This window comes from Salvelinus alpinus, chromosome 16 (assembly GCF_045679555.1).
Source record: "Salvelinus alpinus chromosome 16, SLU_Salpinus.1, whole genome shotgun sequence".
Taxonomy (NCBI): Eukaryota; Metazoa; Chordata; class Actinopteri; order Salmoniformes; family Salmonidae; genus Salvelinus; species Salvelinus alpinus.
Window position 1 is genome coordinate 39,353,697 of NC_092101.1, and position 17,362 is coordinate 39,371,058.

Here is a 17,362-nt window from a genome sequence, read left to right on the forward strand (position 1 = left end):
GATCCCCCGAGCTGACAAGGTTAAAAATCTGTCTTTCTGCCCCTGAACGAGGCAGAACGTTCCTAGGCCATCATTGAAAATAAGAATGTGTTCTTAACTGACTTGCCTAGTTAAATAAAAATTAAATAAAGCTGTAAAAAAAAAATAAAAAAAATCGGCGCCCAAAAATACCGATTTCCGATTGTTATGAAAACTTGAAATCGGCCACGATTAATCGGCCATTCCGATTAATCGGTCGACCTCTAGTTCCTACTACACGGTGTCCCCCACAGTACACCTTTACATACCTCCTGCAGTCAGTGGCGGAATAAAACAAAACAAACAAAAAACATTTCAGAGGTAAAACTGACATGTCCACTCACTGCAACAAAAAGCAACCAGTCAAGCAGCCAGTTGACATGAAAGACCTTGAAACTCGACTTTACTGTTACAGCTATTTCATGCTGAAGAAGGTAGAAAGTAAAGTACACAAGCTCCACAGTGGTACAGCAAAGCCAACAGCTGATTTTGATATCATACTGTATGAAAGCTTTCAATGAGTCCCACCGTAACGCCGGCACGGAGCGCCAGGTCTTTTGACAAAAACGTCTGTAGAGTCCGGATGGTTTGACTTATTAAAAGCTGAGAGTCCCACGAACACGGATATGTAACATGTTTTGCTCTATGACTTCACAAGCTACACAAGAGTTGTTAGAAGGTATGGGATTCTTCTACATAGGAAGTCCCAGGACGAAGTGTCTATAATACTGTAATAAGCTCACATAGATGCTGTCTCAAACTCCAAACTGTTGTCACTGTCATTTCCCAGTGAGCAAACAATTTCTGTACTTACATTCGTATAAATTCATTTTTTATCAGGTTTTTGCTTTGGTGGACCTTCTTTTTTTGTATTGACATTTGTCAATAAATCATGAATGCATTTGTTTATATCAAATTGATTTGTGATCGACTTGTAGCCCTGGTTGTCCTGAAAATAAAATGTTAAAACACTTCATTGTGAGTCTACATATAAGGGCTGGACATGGAGATAAATGAAATGCCGATTTTTGCCGGGGTATCTGGCAAACAGTCATCACAGCTGATCCAAGAATAAGCAAATAACCCCGAACCCCCATCACCTCAACCCCTGAACTCCCAGCCACCCCATCCTGCCTGTGCCACACACCCTCCTGGACACTTCCAAATCCATGGCTGCTCCCACTGTGCTGTCCCTGACCAGTTAAAAATATCCAGAGCCTTACACACCCTTCCCCCCTCCCCTCCTCCCCTCCTCTCCTCTCCTCCTCTCCTGTCCCCTCACTCCACCACTCTGCCATAGTGTGATCTCTCCCTGACCACCTGCTCTCTGCCCAAACACACACGCCCGCAAGCACACATGCGCGCACACACACAACACACACAAGCACGCCCACACACACACTAACCAGAAAAGCACAGCGGTCACCAAGGCCAATGAGTCACACGCACACTTTCACCTCCTTATGAAATTCACCAAATACCAAGGCCAAGCAGTCACAAACACAGACACATGTCTGCCCACACACACACACCGTTCATTAACACCCTCCCCCCCATTGAAAACAATGCAAGTACAGAGAACAAGCCAACTCTCCTAATCACATAACCCCAGACACACTCACACAATCCCAGAAACACATTCACATAACCCCAGAAACACATTCACACAATCCCAGAAACACATAACCCCAGAAACACACTCACACAACCCAGAAACACATTCACACAACCCCAGAAACACATTCACATAACCCAGGTCACACACTCCAGGCCTATGCAACAATGCAGTGGAAGGTGTGGACCTCGTGAAGAGGCTGGACATTTCTCATAACGATTGTGAAATGTTAGGGTGAAGCTGGGAGGGCTAAGGGCTAAGGTTAGGACAGGAATATCCTAGGTGGAGAGGGTACTAAAAGTCATGTTTTAACAAAATCGTGCAGTTTGAGGCCATGTGGTGGAAAGTGATACGGGCGCTGGAGATAGGGGTGATGGCTAGTGGGTCTGGGTAGGAGTGATGTAGTTGATGGAGATAGGGGTGATGGCTAGTGGGTCTGGGTAGGAGTGATGTAGTTGATGGAGATAGGGGTGATGGCTAGTGGGTCTGGGTAGGAGTGATGTAGTTGATGGAGATAGGGGTGATGGCTAGTGGGTCTGGGTAGGAGTGATGTAGTTGATGGAGATAGGGGTGATGGCTAGTGGGTCTGGGTAGGAGTGATGTAGTTGATGGAGATATGGGTGATGGCTAGTGGGTCTGGGTAGGAGTGATGTAGTTGATGGAGATAGGGGTGATGGCTAGTGGGTCTGGGTAGGAGTGATGTAGTTGATGGAGATAGGGGTGATGGCTAGTGGGTCTGGGTAGGAGTGATGTAGTTGATGGAGATAGGGGTGATGGCTAGTGGGTCTGGGTAGGAGTGATGTAGTTGATGGAGATAGGGGTGATGGCTAGTGGGTCTGAGTAGGAGTGATGTAGTTGATGGAGATAGGGGTGATGGCTAGTGGGTCTGGGTAGGAGTGATGTAGTTGATGGAGATAGGGGTGATGGCTAGTGGGTCTGGGTAGGAGTGATGTAGTTGATGGAGATAGGGGTGATGGCTAGTGGGTCTGGGTAGGAGTGATGTAGTTGATGGAGATAGGGGTGAGGGCTAGTGGGTCTGGGTAGGAGTGATGTAGTTGATGGAGATAGGGGTGAGGGCTACTGGGTCTGGGCAGGAGTGATGTAGTTGATGTTTGTATGATGTCTGTTTTGTACTGTTGATAAAATATCAAATAAAACCGTATATTTTTTTTTATAAAGGTCATGTTTTAACATTAATAAGCAGAATGGGATTCAATTTGGAGGGCAGGGACAGAGAGGAGTATAAAGATCAGCGAGGAGTATAAAGATCAGCGAGGAGTATAAAGATCAGCGAGGAGTATAAAGATCAGCGAGGAGTATAAAGATCAGCGAGGAGTATAAAGATCAGCGAGGAGTATAAAGATCAGCGAGGAGTATAAAGATCAGAGGAGTATAAAGATCAGAGAGGAGTATAAAGATCAGTGAGGAGTATAAAGATCAGTGATGAGTATAAAGATCAGCGAGGAGTATAAAGATCAGTGAGGAGTATAAAGATCAGCGAGGAGTATAAAGATCAGAGGAGTATGGAGTATAAAGATCAGAGGAGTATAAAGATCAGCGAGGAGTATAAAGATCAGCGAGGAGTATAAAGATCAGCGAGGAGTATAAAGATCAGAGGAGTATAAAGATCAGTGATGAGTATAAAGATCAGCGAGGAGTATAAAGATCAGTGAGGAGTATAAAGATCAGCGAGGAGTATAAAGATCAGAGGAGTATAAAGATCAGAGAGGAGTATAAAGATCAGTGAGGAGTATAAAGATCAGTGATGAGTATAAAGATCAGCGAGGAGTATAAAGATCAGTGAGGAGTATAAAGATCAGCGAGGAGTATAAAGATCAGCGAGGAGTATAAAGATCAGCGAGGAGTATAAAGATCAGCGAGGAGTATATAGATCAGTGAGGAGTATAACGATCAGTGAGGAGTATAACGATCAGTGAGGAGTATAAAGATCAGTGAGGAGTATAAAGATCAGCTTAAGCAATACACCATGCATCGTACGTAAACAACACTATGAAGTTAAATGCAGTTAGTGCAGTTGGAATGTTAGTGATCTGAGGGGATCAGACAGGTTTAGCCTTATAGGCTTCTATTCTCCATCCTCCTCAGACTTAAACAATAACACAGGCTTTGACATCTAAACCGCCTAGCAACCCAACACTCATACCCCTCTCTCTCTCATATCCCTCCCAATATCCCTGTACTCGACGGTGCGTATCTGTTCTCATGTCACCGTGCACACAAAGAAGACAGCTGCTGAGAGCAGAACAGTTAAACAGGGAGACAAATGACCAACCATAGAGCCACAGTTGGTCCAGGATGTCTGTCTGCATCCCAAACGGCACCCTACAGGGTGTCCACCCACTCTGCATCCCAAACGGCACCCTACAGGGTGTCCACCCACTCTGCATCCCAAACGGCACCCTACAGGGTGTCCACCCACTCTGCCCAGAGCGGGTGAAAATGCAATTTGGTGAGGAAATTTCACTTCCTTATGTTGTAAAGTAAATTTTAACAAGACAAATATGATTATTCATGTTTTGAATAGTTCAGTGTGGTCTTTCTCTAACATATAATTAACATTACAGTTGCAGTCGGAAGTTTACATACACTTAGGTTGGAGTCATTATAATTCGTTTTTCAACCACTCCACAAATTTCTTGTTAACAAACTATAGTTTTTGGCAAGTCGGTTAGGACATCTACTTTGTGCATGACACAAGTAATTTTTCCAACAATTGTTTACAGACAATTGGAAAAAGGGGGAGGCTTGCAAGCCGAAGAACACCATCCCAAACGTGAAGCACGGGGGTGGCAGCATCATGTTGTGGGGGTGCTTTGCTGCAGGAGGGACTGGTGCACTTCACAAAATAGATGGTATCATGAAGATGGAAAATGATATGGATATATTGAAGCAACATCTCAAGACATCAGTCAGGAAGTTAAAGCTTGGGTCTTCCAAATGGACAATAACCACAAGCATACTTCCAAAGTTGTGGCAAAATGGCTTAAGGACAACAAAGTCAAGGTATTGGAGTGGCCATCACAAAGCCCTGACCTCAAACCCATAGAAAATGTGTGGGCAGAACTGAAAAAGCATGTGTGAGCAAAGAGGCCTACAAACCTGACTCAGTTACACCAGCTCTGTCAGGAGGAATGGGCCAAAATTCACTCAACTTATTGTGGGAAGCTTGTGGAAGGCTACCCGAAACGTTTGACCCAAGCTATTTAATTTAAAGGAAATACTACCAAATACTAATTGAGTGTATGTAAACTTCTGATCCACTGGGAATGTGATGAAAGAAATAAAAGCTGAAATAAATCATTCTCGCTACTATTATTCTGACATTTCACATTCTTAAAATAAAGTGGTGATTCTAACTAATTTAAGACAGGGAATTTTTACTAGGATTAAATGTCAGGAATTGTGAAAAACTGAGTTAAATTGTATTTGGCTAAGGTGTATGTAAACTTCTGACTTCAACTATATATAAAAGGTCAGATTTCGTAACCTAATACATCCGATAATAAGCCCTGAGCTCTGTTGACATAGTGGTGCAGGTTTCTTATAAACACTGAGCTCTGTTGACATAGTGGTGCAGGTTTCTTATAAACACTGAGCTCTGTTGACATAGTGGTGCAGGTTTCTTATAAACACTGAGCTCTGTTGACATAGTGGTGCAGGTTTCTTATAAACACTGAGCTCTGTTGACATAGTGGTGCAGGTTTCTTATAAGCCCTGAGCTCTGTTGACATAGTGGTGCAGGTTTCTTATAAGCCCTGAGCTCTGTTGACATAGTGGTGCAGGTTTCTTATAAGCCCTGAGCTCTGTTGACATAGTGGTGCAGGTTTCTTATAAGCCCTGAGCTCTGTTGACATAGTGGTGCAGGTTTCTTATAAGCCCTGAGCTCTGTTGACATAGTGGTGCAGGTTTCTTATAAGCCCTGAGCTCTGTTGACATAGTGGTGCAGGTTTCTTATAAGCCCTGAGCTCTGTTGACATAGTGGTGCAGGTTTCTTATAAGCCCTGAGCTCTGTTGACATAGTGGTGCAGGTTTCTCATAAACACTGAGCTCTGTTGACATAGTGGTGCAGGTTTCTTATAAGCCCTGAGCTCTGTTGACATAGTGGTGCAGGTTTCTTATAAGCCCTGAGCTCTGTTGACATAGTGGTGCAGGTTTCTCATAAACACTGAGCTCTGTTGACATAGTGGTGCAGGTTTCTTATAAGCCCTGAGCTCTGTTGACATAGTGGTGCAGGTTTCTTATAAGCACTGAGCTCTGTTGACATAGTGGTGCAGGTTTCTTATAAGCCCTGAGCTCTGTTGACATAGTGGTGCAGGTTTCTTATAAGCACTGAGCTCTGTTGACATAGTGGTGCAGGTTTCTTATAAACCCTGAGCTCTGTTGACATAGTGGTGCAGGTTTCTCATAAACACTGAGCTCTGTTGACATAGTGGTGCAGGTTTCTTATAAGCCCTGAGCTCTGTTGACATAGTGGTGCAGGTTTCTTATAAGCCCTGAGCTCTGTTGACATAGTGGTGCAGGTTTCTCATAAACACTGAGCTCTGTTGACATAGTGGTGCAGGTTTCTTATAAACACTGAGCTCTGTTGACATAGTGGTGCAGGTTTCTTATAAACACTGAGCTCTGTTGACATAGTGGTGCAGGTTTCTTATAAACACTGAGCTCTGTTGACATAGTGGTGCAGGTTTCTTATAAACACTGAGCTCTGTTGACATAGTGGTGCAGGTTTCTTATAAACACTGAGCTCTGTTGACATAGTGGTGCAGGTTTCTTATAAACACTGAGCTCTGTTGACATAGTGGTGCAGGTTTCTTATAAACACTGAGCTCTGTTGACATAGTGGTGCAGGTTTCTTATAAACACTGAGCTCTGTTGACATAGTGGTGCAGGTTTCTTATAAACACTGAGCTCTGTTGACATAGTGGTGCAGGTTTCTTATAAACACTGAGCTCTGTTGACATAGTGGTGCAGGTTTCTCATAAACACTGAGCTCTGTTGACATAGTGGTGCAGGTTTCTCATAAACACTGAGCTCTGTTGACATAGTGGTGCAGGTTTCTCATAAACACTGAGCTCTGTTGACATAGTGGTGCAGGTTTCTTATAAACACTGAGCTCTGTTGACATAGTGGTGCAGGTTTCTCATAAACACTGAGCTCTGTTGACATAGTGGTGCAGGTTTCTTATAAACACTGAGCTCTGTTGACATAGTGGTGCAGGTTTCTCATAAACACTGAGCTCTGTTGACATAGTGGTGCAGGTTTCTCATAAACACTGAGCTCTGTTGACATAGTGGTGCAGGTTTCTTATAAACACTGAGCTCTGTTGACATAGTGGTGCAGGTTTCTCATAAACACTGAGCTCTGTTGACATAGTGGTGCAGGTTTCTCATAAACACTGAGCTCTGTTGACATAGTGGTGCAGGTTTCTCATAAACACTGAGCTCTGTTGACATAGTGGTGCAGGTTTCTCATAAACACTGAGCTCTGTTGACATAGTGGTGCAGGTTTCTTATAAACACTGAGCTCTGTTGACATAGTGGTGCAGGTTTCTCATAAACACTGAGCTCTGTTGACATAGTGGTGCAGGTTTCTCTTTTGAGGATTTTACATATTGTGGTCGTCGTCTTCAAAGTTGCGTCCGTGGGTCACAGAAAGCTAAATTAGCATGACACGAGCTGAAATAAATGTAAAATGCTTTGAAAATAAAAAGCTTGGTATACGCTCAGTGCTCTGTTGACATTTCACAAAGATGAGCTTATTTTTGTGAGAAATCTTTGAAAAAGAACAGGAATTTCAAATTAATATGAAAAGCATATACTAAAATATGAAAATACTACATGTCATGTCTCTAAATCGATATCCATCTTACCTCTATATTGTTTTATGTCCTGCGGATTCGAGAAGAAAGATGAGCCTGTCAGGTAGCCATGTAGCTTTAATTCTTGCACAGAATCCAGCCTAGCTGATGCGAAGCAATTTTCCAATTTGTTTTACCACTTTGTTTCTCTGGCCTCCATTGATTTAGTCACCCTAATTCTGGCCATGCTACAAGGGTAAAAACTTCCAAAACGTTTGTACGGATTACGATAGAGACCAGAAGTTTGGACCATTGGTTTTCTGGAGAATTACAATGCATTTGAAAAGTATTCAGACCCCTTCACTTTTTCCACATTTTGTTACATTAGAGTATAATTCCCAAATGTATTGAAATTATTTATTTTTCTCATCAATCTACACACAATACCCCATAAAGACAAATTTTTGCAAATGTATTACAAATAAAAAACAGAAATAGCATATTGTGACCAGTTTCAGGAAAGTAGGCGTTTGTCGCACGTCACAACTTCACAGGAGCGTCATTCGAACGTAAACATTAAAAATAAATAATCAAAATGAGTTATTTAGCAGGCGCTATCGACAGATCAGTTGGAAAAAGTCATGTGCTACTTTCTGCACACGCCCCGGTCAGTGTGAACCAGAGCAAAACAAGATGAGGCTACAAACAAAACGGAGTTAAATGGTTCCAATCTGCCGTGAACTGTTCATTTATGTATACGGGTAAGAGTCTAGCTACATTTTCAGATCTACATTGTTGACAGTGCATGTTAGAGCAAAAACCAAAACACCAAGCCATGAGGTCAAAGAAAATGTCTGTAGAGCTCCGAGATAGGATTGTGTCGAGGCATAGATCTGAGGAAGGGTACCAAAACATTTCTGCAACATTGAAGGTCCCAAAGAACACAGTGGCTTCCATCATTCTTAAATGGAAGAAGTTTGGAACCACCAAGACTCTTCCTAGATCTGGCCAGAGACCGGACTTGAACCCGATCGAACATCTCTGGAGTGACCTGAAAATAGCTGTGCAGCAACGTTCCCCATCCAACCTGACAGAGCTTGAGAGGATCTGCAGAGAAGAATTTGAGAAACTCTCCAAATATAGGTGTGCCAAGCTTGTAGCGTCATACCCAAGAAGAAACTAGGTCAAGGCTGTAATCGCTGCCAAAGGTGCTTCAACAAAGTACTAAGGGTCTGAATACTTATGTAAATGTTATATTTCAGTTTTTTCTTTTTAATAAACTTGCAAACATTTCTAAAAAGCTGCTTTTGCTTTGTCATTATGGGGTATTGTGTGTAGATTGATAAGGGAAAAAAACTATTCATTTTAGAATAATGCTGTAACGTAACAAATTGTGGAAAAAGTCAAGGGGTCTGAATACTTTCTGAAAGCACTGTATCTACACAATTAACATAGTATGTTACCCATTTGTCAAAAGATGCGTTTTTGATTCGACACTTTACACCCTATTCCCTTTATAGTGCACTTATTTTGACCAGGGCCAATAGGGCTCTGAACAAAAGAAGTGCAATATATAGGGAATAGGGTGCCATATTTTCTCGGGACAGTGATTTATATAAAAGCGGCGCTACCCAATGAGCTTGGTTTACAACAAGGCTTTGGCCCTCCCAATATGATGAAGCACTCTGTGTAGCATTTCATCTATGCCGATCGAACAGATGGCAGCGAATGGCTAATTGCTGTGTGTGTGTGTGTGTCAGCCAAGCCAAACCACCAGAGATCAAAGCGCCAGCCCAGCCTTTTAAAGTCATGTTTGGAACAGAACCACAGAGCTAGGAGCAATTTGCGCTAGAAAGCAGTTCCACCAACATAGTGCCCTTCTAGGAAATGTCTTGATTTTGGGTGAGTGCTTTTTAAAGTCTATAAATGTAATTAGTTGTTTATTAAGTTGTTGGCTCAGTGATTCACAATGCCCAGGATGTTCATAATCCCATACTGCCGGATCTTAAAGCCTCATACATCCACTGCAAGATAAATGACCTAGTAATTAAGCTAGTCATTAATCAACTATAAAAAATGGATGGATGAAGTTGACTAGATATTCATTTATCCCTGACCAAGATGGCTGCCATTATGCGCTACATTCTAGAGTTATGAAGGTTTATGACATAGGTCACTCTCGTAATATTGCATCTCTATGGTGGAGGTTACCTGGCCATAGCTGCAGAAGGTAGTGCAGCACCTCGATGTGCTTCTTAAAGTGCAGGGCACTGGCCAGCTCTTCTGAGTCGATGAAGACGCGGTTGCTATGGCAGCTGGCCTCCTGGCGTTGGCTGAGCAGCACGGGGCCGAAGCACACTGCCAGGTTCTGACACGTCATCTTGTTGACGTCGTGGTGCGACGCCACCAGCTTCAGGTGGTCCAGCAGTCTCCGCAGGGTCAACTGGGATCACACAGACAGAGAGCATGCTGGGCAGGGCAGGCTAACACAACTGTACTGCGCTGCCTCAGATATTTTATTTTTTTACAGCATGGTTCCAGAAACTACAGGGAGGATTTGTAATCAGGCCAGCTCAGTACAGCTTGGTTTGGCTCAGGTTCGGCTCAGTAGTGTGAAAAGCCCTTAATAAAAGGATTTTCTCCTTACCCTCTCCACCTCTGGCAGGTTCTCCAGCAGGCTGACAGTGTGTTCTGTGTCCACCAGGTCGTTCTCACATCCTCCTGCTCCAATACGCAGAGGTCTCTTAGCCATGGAGTCTAACACAGCCTCATACAGGTGCTTAGTGATGAGGGGGTACGGCAACTCACGCAGGTAGTCCTTCAGCACACCTGGAGAGAGGAAGGGATGGACAGAGAGAAAGAGGGAGGGAGAGAGAGACAGAGGCAGGAGAGAGAGGGATGGAGAGAGAGGGGGGAGAAGGAGAGCATGAGAAACCCTTTATGGAATGAACAGAATAATTAGCTCTGATTATAACAACTCTGGCAACGATGATGACAGCAACCAGATGTTACTTCAGAAGGTAGAAAAGATTTTCACCAGAAAGAAGACCATGAACAACACCACTGTCTGTCTGTGCCATCTGGACCTGATTCAGCCTCGATCAGCTGGGCTTTAGATGCTTTTTTCACAGCTCAATCGAGTGAAACACACTACCTCTTATGTACTTCACAAGACAGCTTAAATACCTGACAAATTGCTAACAATATAATCTTTATGAAGAGTCGTTATTGAGAAATCAAAGGCTTTTCTTCTCCCTTACTTTTATACAGCAGGCTGGGCCTGGTACACACTCTGCTGGCTGCCAAGGATTTTAGGACCCATTGTTGTGGTGGGCTCTGTTCTGGGGGCATCTAGGGCGATGCCTGATTGGAATCGGGCGTGACATGGTAGCCTGAGAATGTCGAAGAAGGGGTGGGGGGACTCGATTCTGTGATGGTGCAGACTTTTAAACCTGTAACTCCAGCCACATTCAGCCTCCAACAGGCCCAGACAAAAGAGGCGAGCAAACATGAAACCCACACTGTCTGTCTCCACTAAGCCCCCTCAAAAGTATTTTATTTTCCTCAAAGGCGAGGAGAAAAAATAACAGACAAATATGGAAATAAAGAAAGACGTCTTGGCAGCGTGTCAATTCTCAGCGGTGGAATGGATTGATATGCGTAACTAGCTATCGGTTTTCAGAGCAGAGCTTTGAGTTGGGCAGTCAGTGGGTCCTCAGTGACTTGGAGACAGAGACTGAGGCTGCTTCAGTTAGTAACTACTACAGGTCCATTACCATACAAAGACAACTTCCGTTCAGACGCATGTACGTGACTAGATTGACAATAACATCTAGATTAAGCCACTGTAAATAGAGCTGCTTAATCAATTAAGCATGGCATATAACCAGTACAATCAGTACACTTAATTGGGTTTTGGCTTTTTTCACAACAGTTCTCCAGAGTATAACTACAACGTTATAAGAAGAACCTTATGTCAATTGTTACCCATATTTGATTTCTAACATACTACATTACAACTCACGGTCTAGTTGTCTTCCCTAACAGCTTTATAGGAGAAATAAGAGCATGAATCAATGTTCACTTTTTAATCCTGTCCAATCCCGTTGTTCACTTAAGGAAGAGGGAGTCATTAACTTAATGCTGTCCCGTCTTTTTCAGACTGCCTGGTATAATCTCTATCCATGCTACCCTCTAATCCAGATAGAAACAAGCATGAAACAAAGAGCAGACTGAAAGCATACTGGGGATCTGGGATTAGGCTGCTTTCTAGTGTGCGGAATAACCAGCACTTCCTCCCCAGAGATGGACTAATAAAGTACTATTCTATTCTACATCCAGAGCATGTAGTCTGGCGGGAATGCAGTAGGTGGACTTCTGTTGACAGAGTGATGTAGATTCAGTCCACTGTTGAAAACTCCCAGATGACCATCAGGCTGAGTTGTGTTTTACTCATCAGCAGACACCTGCAGTTTAAGGATGGGATCTGCAGTAGGGGAAACAGCGCCACTGGCTGTCCCACTACAGCTGTTATAGGTTTTGTTGTCGAGCTGAGATTTTGTTGTTGTTGCAGTACATTTTGTGGTCTTCAGTTGCGAGTGCAATGTTGTCCGAGGTGAAAAAACAGTGTCCATTGTTTTCAGTAACTTCTTTGTTGATGTAATATCACAAACCAACATGGCCGTTTCAACATGAAGGATTCCAGCTTCAAACACACTGGCAAGAGCATAGTATATAGTTACAGTCTAGTGGTAAGACTGATTACAAAACGAATCTAAAGAAAATAGATATAGTAGGACCCTATGTTAAAGGTTTTGTCACGACTCCCACCGAAGGTGGCTCCTCTTCCTGTTCGGGCAGCGCTCGGCGGTCGTCGTCAGCGGTCTACTAGCTGCCACGGATCCCTTTTCCCTTTTCTGTTGGTTTTGTCTTATTGGTTACACCTGTTTCTTGTTTAGGTTTTAGTTGGGCTATTTAAGCCGGTAATACCCTCCTGCTCTTTGTGCGGGCTTATTTTCCTCTGTTCATGTTTGTGGTTGTGCGTTTTTCTTGGTTTTCTCCGGACTGGTTGGGTCCTGGTTTTGGGCCGGTCTTGTTATTTGCGCCTGGTGTTTTGGCGTTACCATTTTCCTGCGCCGGAATAAAACATTGTCCTTTACCCTCTGCTTCCTGCGCCTGACTCCGCACCCACTACGCATAGAAGTGCGTGACAGATTTATACATACTGTATGCTCTTTAAAGTTGTTGCTGTGTCAGAAAGGATTTCCCTCTTATATCGCTCCTGACCTACAGTACATAAAACTCAGGGGTGTGACCGTTTCTTTCCCTTCCTCTGTCCCTAACTCAGGTCTGTTTTTCACATCGGGAGTCAGAATCTGAGCCCCCTCCATAACTGTACTCAAGACCCAACATGCCTCAACATAGCAGTGCAGAGGACAGAGTCTGCTGTTTGTGCATTCCTACACCACATAGCCATGGTGGTGCTGCAGATTTTATTTTACTGAAAAAACAACTAAGTTTGCTGTGTCAAGCCATCACGGTAGGCACTTAAAGCATCATCCTGTCTCTCTCTCTCAATTAAATTAAATTCAAGGGACTTTATTGGCATGGGAAACATCTGTTTACATTGCCAAATCAAGTGAAATGGATAAACAAAAGTGAACAGTAAATATTACAATCACACAAGTTCCAAAAGAATAAAGACATTTCAAATGTCATATTATGTCCTATTATTATTAATTATTATTATTAATAGTTAAAGTACGAAACTGAAAATAAATAAACATAAATATGGGTTGAATTTACAATGGTATTTGTTCCTCACTGGTTGACCTTTTCTTGTGGCAACAGGTCACATAGCTTGCTGCTGTGATGCACACTGTGGTATTTCACCCAATACATATGGGAGTTCATCAAAATTGGATTTGTTTTCGAATTCTTTGTGGATCTGTGTAATCTGAGGGAAATATGTGTCTCTAATATGGTCATACATTTGGCAGGAGGTTAGGAAGTGCAGCTCAGTTTCCACCTCATTTTGTGGGCAGTGTGCACATAGCCTGTCTTCTCTAGAGAGCCAGGTCTGCCTACAGCGACCTTTCTCAATAGCAAGGCTATGCTCACTGAGTCTGTACATAGTCAAACCTTTCCTTCATTTTGGGTCAGTCACAGTCACAGTTGTAAGGTATTCTGCCACTGTGTACTCTCTGTTTAGGGCCAAATAGCATTCTAGTTTGCTCAGTTTTTTTTGTTAATTCTTTCCAATGTGTCAAGTAATTATCTTTTTGTTTTCTCATGATTTGGTTGGGTCTAATTGTGTTGCTGTCCTGGGGCTCTGTGGGGTGTGTTTGTGTTTGTAAACAGAGCCCCAAGACCAGCTTTGTTAGGGGACTCTTCTCCAGGTTCATTTCTCTGTAGGTAATGGCTTTGTTATGTAAGGTTTGGGAATCGCTTCCTTTTAGGTGGTTGTAGAAATGTAACGTCTCTTTTCTGGATTTTGATAATTAGCGGGTATCGGCCTAATTCTGCTCTGCATGCATTATTTGGAGCTTTAAATTGTACACAGAGGATATTTTTGCAGAATTCTGCATGCAGTCTCAATTTGATGTTTGTCACATTTTGTGAATTCTCTCTTCTTCTTCTCTCTCTCTCCCCCCTCTCCCCGCCCCCCACCATTCTCCCCCTTTCTCCCTCTATCTCTTAGGTAGATCTACAATGATGACAGGTCTCTGTTCAGACTGGAGGACTGCATGCCTAGATGAAAACAGCAGATATGAAAAGGAAATTTTTGTTCAGGGAGCCTGGCAATAGATAGCACTCCAACCAGCCTGCCAGCCAGTCAGCCCACCCCTCTTTAACAACAGTCTGGGCAGAGACTCTACCTGGTTTACTATTGAGCTTTTGAAACATTTGACAAACAGCTACAATGTTGTTTGCTTTTTCATTCATGATTTCCCCCCCATTTGACTCAGAGGTACCAGGTATTAAAGAGATGTTCAGAATGGGCAGTGTTAGATAAGTACAGATAAAGGAGAGATAAATGTAACAGGGTTTTACTTCGTAGCTCTCTGGATACTTCCTTAGACATGCTGATTTCCCAGACAGATAGAAGCAGTGTTTTTGAACATCCTCCAGCAAAACCAAAACACGTACAGTGTTCTATCAGTCCTCACAAAAACAAATAGATTCATCAACTTCAGTTTAATCTAGTTATTCCATCACCAACTAACATAGTGCTGTACTAGTACCAAGTTTGAAATGCAATGTGACAATGAAAATAACCTTTTTTTACTACTGAGCACAAATAACGCTTATAGGTTCTCACTTCCACCACCTTAATGACCTCTGTGTGAACACAACACACCTATAACTCAATATACACCAATATTCTATGTTCCCTTCTGGAGTAGTTTAGATATAAACACTGGTCACCCTGTGTGTGTGTGTGTGTGTGTGTGTGTGTGTGTGTGTGTGTGTGTGTGTGTGTGTGTGTGTGTGTGTGTGTGTGTGTGTGTGTGTGTGTGTGTGTGTGTGTGTGTGTGTGTGTGTGTGTGTGTGTGTAGTGACTCAGAGCAGAGAGAATGCAGCCATTATGTGTGGGGTAAATGATTAGCCTGCTATGACACAGCTCTGTGTTTACTCTGCCGTTGGAGTACCTTAACCCCTGTTGGGGCTTGACACACACACACACACACACACACACACACACACACACACACACACACACACACACACACACACACACACACACACACACACACACACACACACACACACACACACACACACACACACACACACACACACACACACACACACCAGGCAAGGTCATGCTCAGTTTGGAACAGGTGGCCTTCCTCTGCAGGTGTTACCTTTATTTTCACAGCCTGTGATGTGTTAGGCAACAAACACATCATGGAGACGAGGAATGTTGTTGTCAGGGAAGGTGTTTGTGTTTTTCAGGGAAGGTGTTTTGGTTTTTCAGTGAAATTGTTTTGGGATTTTCCTGTAGGGGAATTGGTGGCAGAAATTAACTTTGAGTTGCTTGAGAAATGTGTTGTGTTTTTGGTCCAAAGTTTAGTCATTGACGGGCAAATCTTATAAATACGGTTTCTCACAACTGAAATTGTTGACTTTTGCAGAATATCTACAAGAAACACTACAAGACCCATACAGCTATGGTCCAACACCTTTTTCAAACAAAACTACAGGTCACTGCTGCCGTCGGTCGATGCCGCCCTAAAGAAACAACTAGGGGCTTGTTCTCCCCTTCCAACACCTGCCTTCTCCTCATAGTCCCAGACCAGTAGAGAGAGATCCAGAGGGGCTGTAGAGGACAGGGGGCGGTGCCTTGCCTTGCCCGCTTCTCTCTCTGACACCCACCCACCCTTCTCTCTCTGACACCCACCCACCCTTCTCTCTCTGACACCCACCCACCCTTCTCTCTCTGACACCCACCCACCCTTCTCTCTCTGACACTCACCCACCCTTCTCTCTCTGACAACCACCCACCCTTCTCTCTCTGACACCCACCCACCCTTCTCTCTCTGACACCCACCCACCCTTCTCTCTCTGACACCCACCCACCCTTCTCTCTCTGACACCCACCCACCCTTCTCTCTCTGACACCCACCCACCCACCCTTCTCTCTCTGACACCCACCCACTCACACTGGACAAGGACTGTAGGTGTTTGTATGACGGGCCCTCCCTGCCTCCTGTTCGGCCTAGAGTTCAGCTACGCCACCATGCCTCCACTTAACCAAATACCATCTGTGTGTTCTGCATCAAAGGGAGCACTATTAATGACTTTCCATGTATTCACTGCATGGGGAGGGCTGGACTGGGTAGCTGGGCTACAAACTAGACTCTTTATCCTTGTTAACAAAGGGAGTCTCTTAAATCAGATGCAATTTCAGATTTTTTCGTTTTTCTAAGCTTTCGGTTTGTGATGACCTTTGTCGGAGCAACTAGCAGCTCATCACACGCACAGACTCTAACTAAGCCCAAACCACTATCTTCCCTCTCACTGAGAGGAGGGAAATGACACTGATTCACCATTAACCCTTGCTCTATTTAATTTAGAACGCATCACTGAGAGGAGGGAAATGACACTGATTCACCATTAACCCTTGCTCTATTTAATTTACAACGCATCACTGAGAGGAGGGAAATGACACTGATTCACCATTAACCCTTGCTCTATTTAATTTACAACGCATCACTGAGAGGAGGGAAATGACACTGATTCACCATTAACCCTTGCTCTATTTAATTTACAACGCATCACTGAGAGGAGGGAAATGACACTGATTCACCATTAACCCATGCTCTATTTAATTTACAACGCATCACTGAGGCTTCTTGTTGTGTTGGCTTCCTGCCAAGAAAAAGGTTGATAGATGGGACTCTCAGATAACTGTCCATGCATTAGCTACCAGGTGGAGAAACAACATCAGTTACATCTACAATGATCCTCGTACAGCCTCATTGCTATGTTACATAGACTAGAAATATATTATATTTCAATAATAACTTAAAAATGGCAGATGTTGTGACTGACCTAGTCGGCCTCTCAAAAGCCTCCTTGTGTAAAGCATGGCGTTCTCTGAGATCAGAACCAGAGAAGTCTGAAGTAATGCCTGGCCGGTGACCGAAGCACACCACCGTGACTAAAACTAAAATGAGCAGCTTGTCCTTCCATCTGTGCTCCTAACTGAAGGGGCTGGGAGGCGGGTCTGTGGACACTGGGTCCTGCCAAAGCCCTCCCAGCCCTGGAGGAATGTCTCTGAGTCAAAGGGGGCTAAAGAGAGAGAGAGCTCCTGCCCCCCTCCACCACCCTTCTTGATTTAAGTCACATCCCAGCTGTCAACACTGATTCAATTACAGTAGAGACCTACACCATCTAGACTCCTG

The 17,362-nt window shown here is 43.6% G+C and overlaps 1 protein-coding gene across 3 annotated transcripts in view; it reads right to left on the reverse strand.

The window, feature by feature from the left end:
• LOC139541494 (rho GTPase-activating protein SYDE2-like) overlaps positions 1 to 17,362 on the reverse strand; it is an 85,671-nt gene that overhangs the window by 11,043 nt on the left and 57,266 nt on the right. For all 3 annotated transcript variants that reach the window (XM_071346186.1, XM_071346185.1, XM_071346187.1), the window contains exons 5-6: positions 10,099 to 10,280; positions 9,663 to 9,894 (exon numbers count right to left, since the gene is read on the reverse strand). In XM_071346186.1, the coding sequence (XP_071202287.1) occupies positions 9,663 to 9,894; positions 10,099 to 10,280 (414 nt within the window). The remainder of the gene's footprint in view (positions 1 to 9,662; positions 9,895 to 10,098; positions 10,281 to 17,362) is intronic.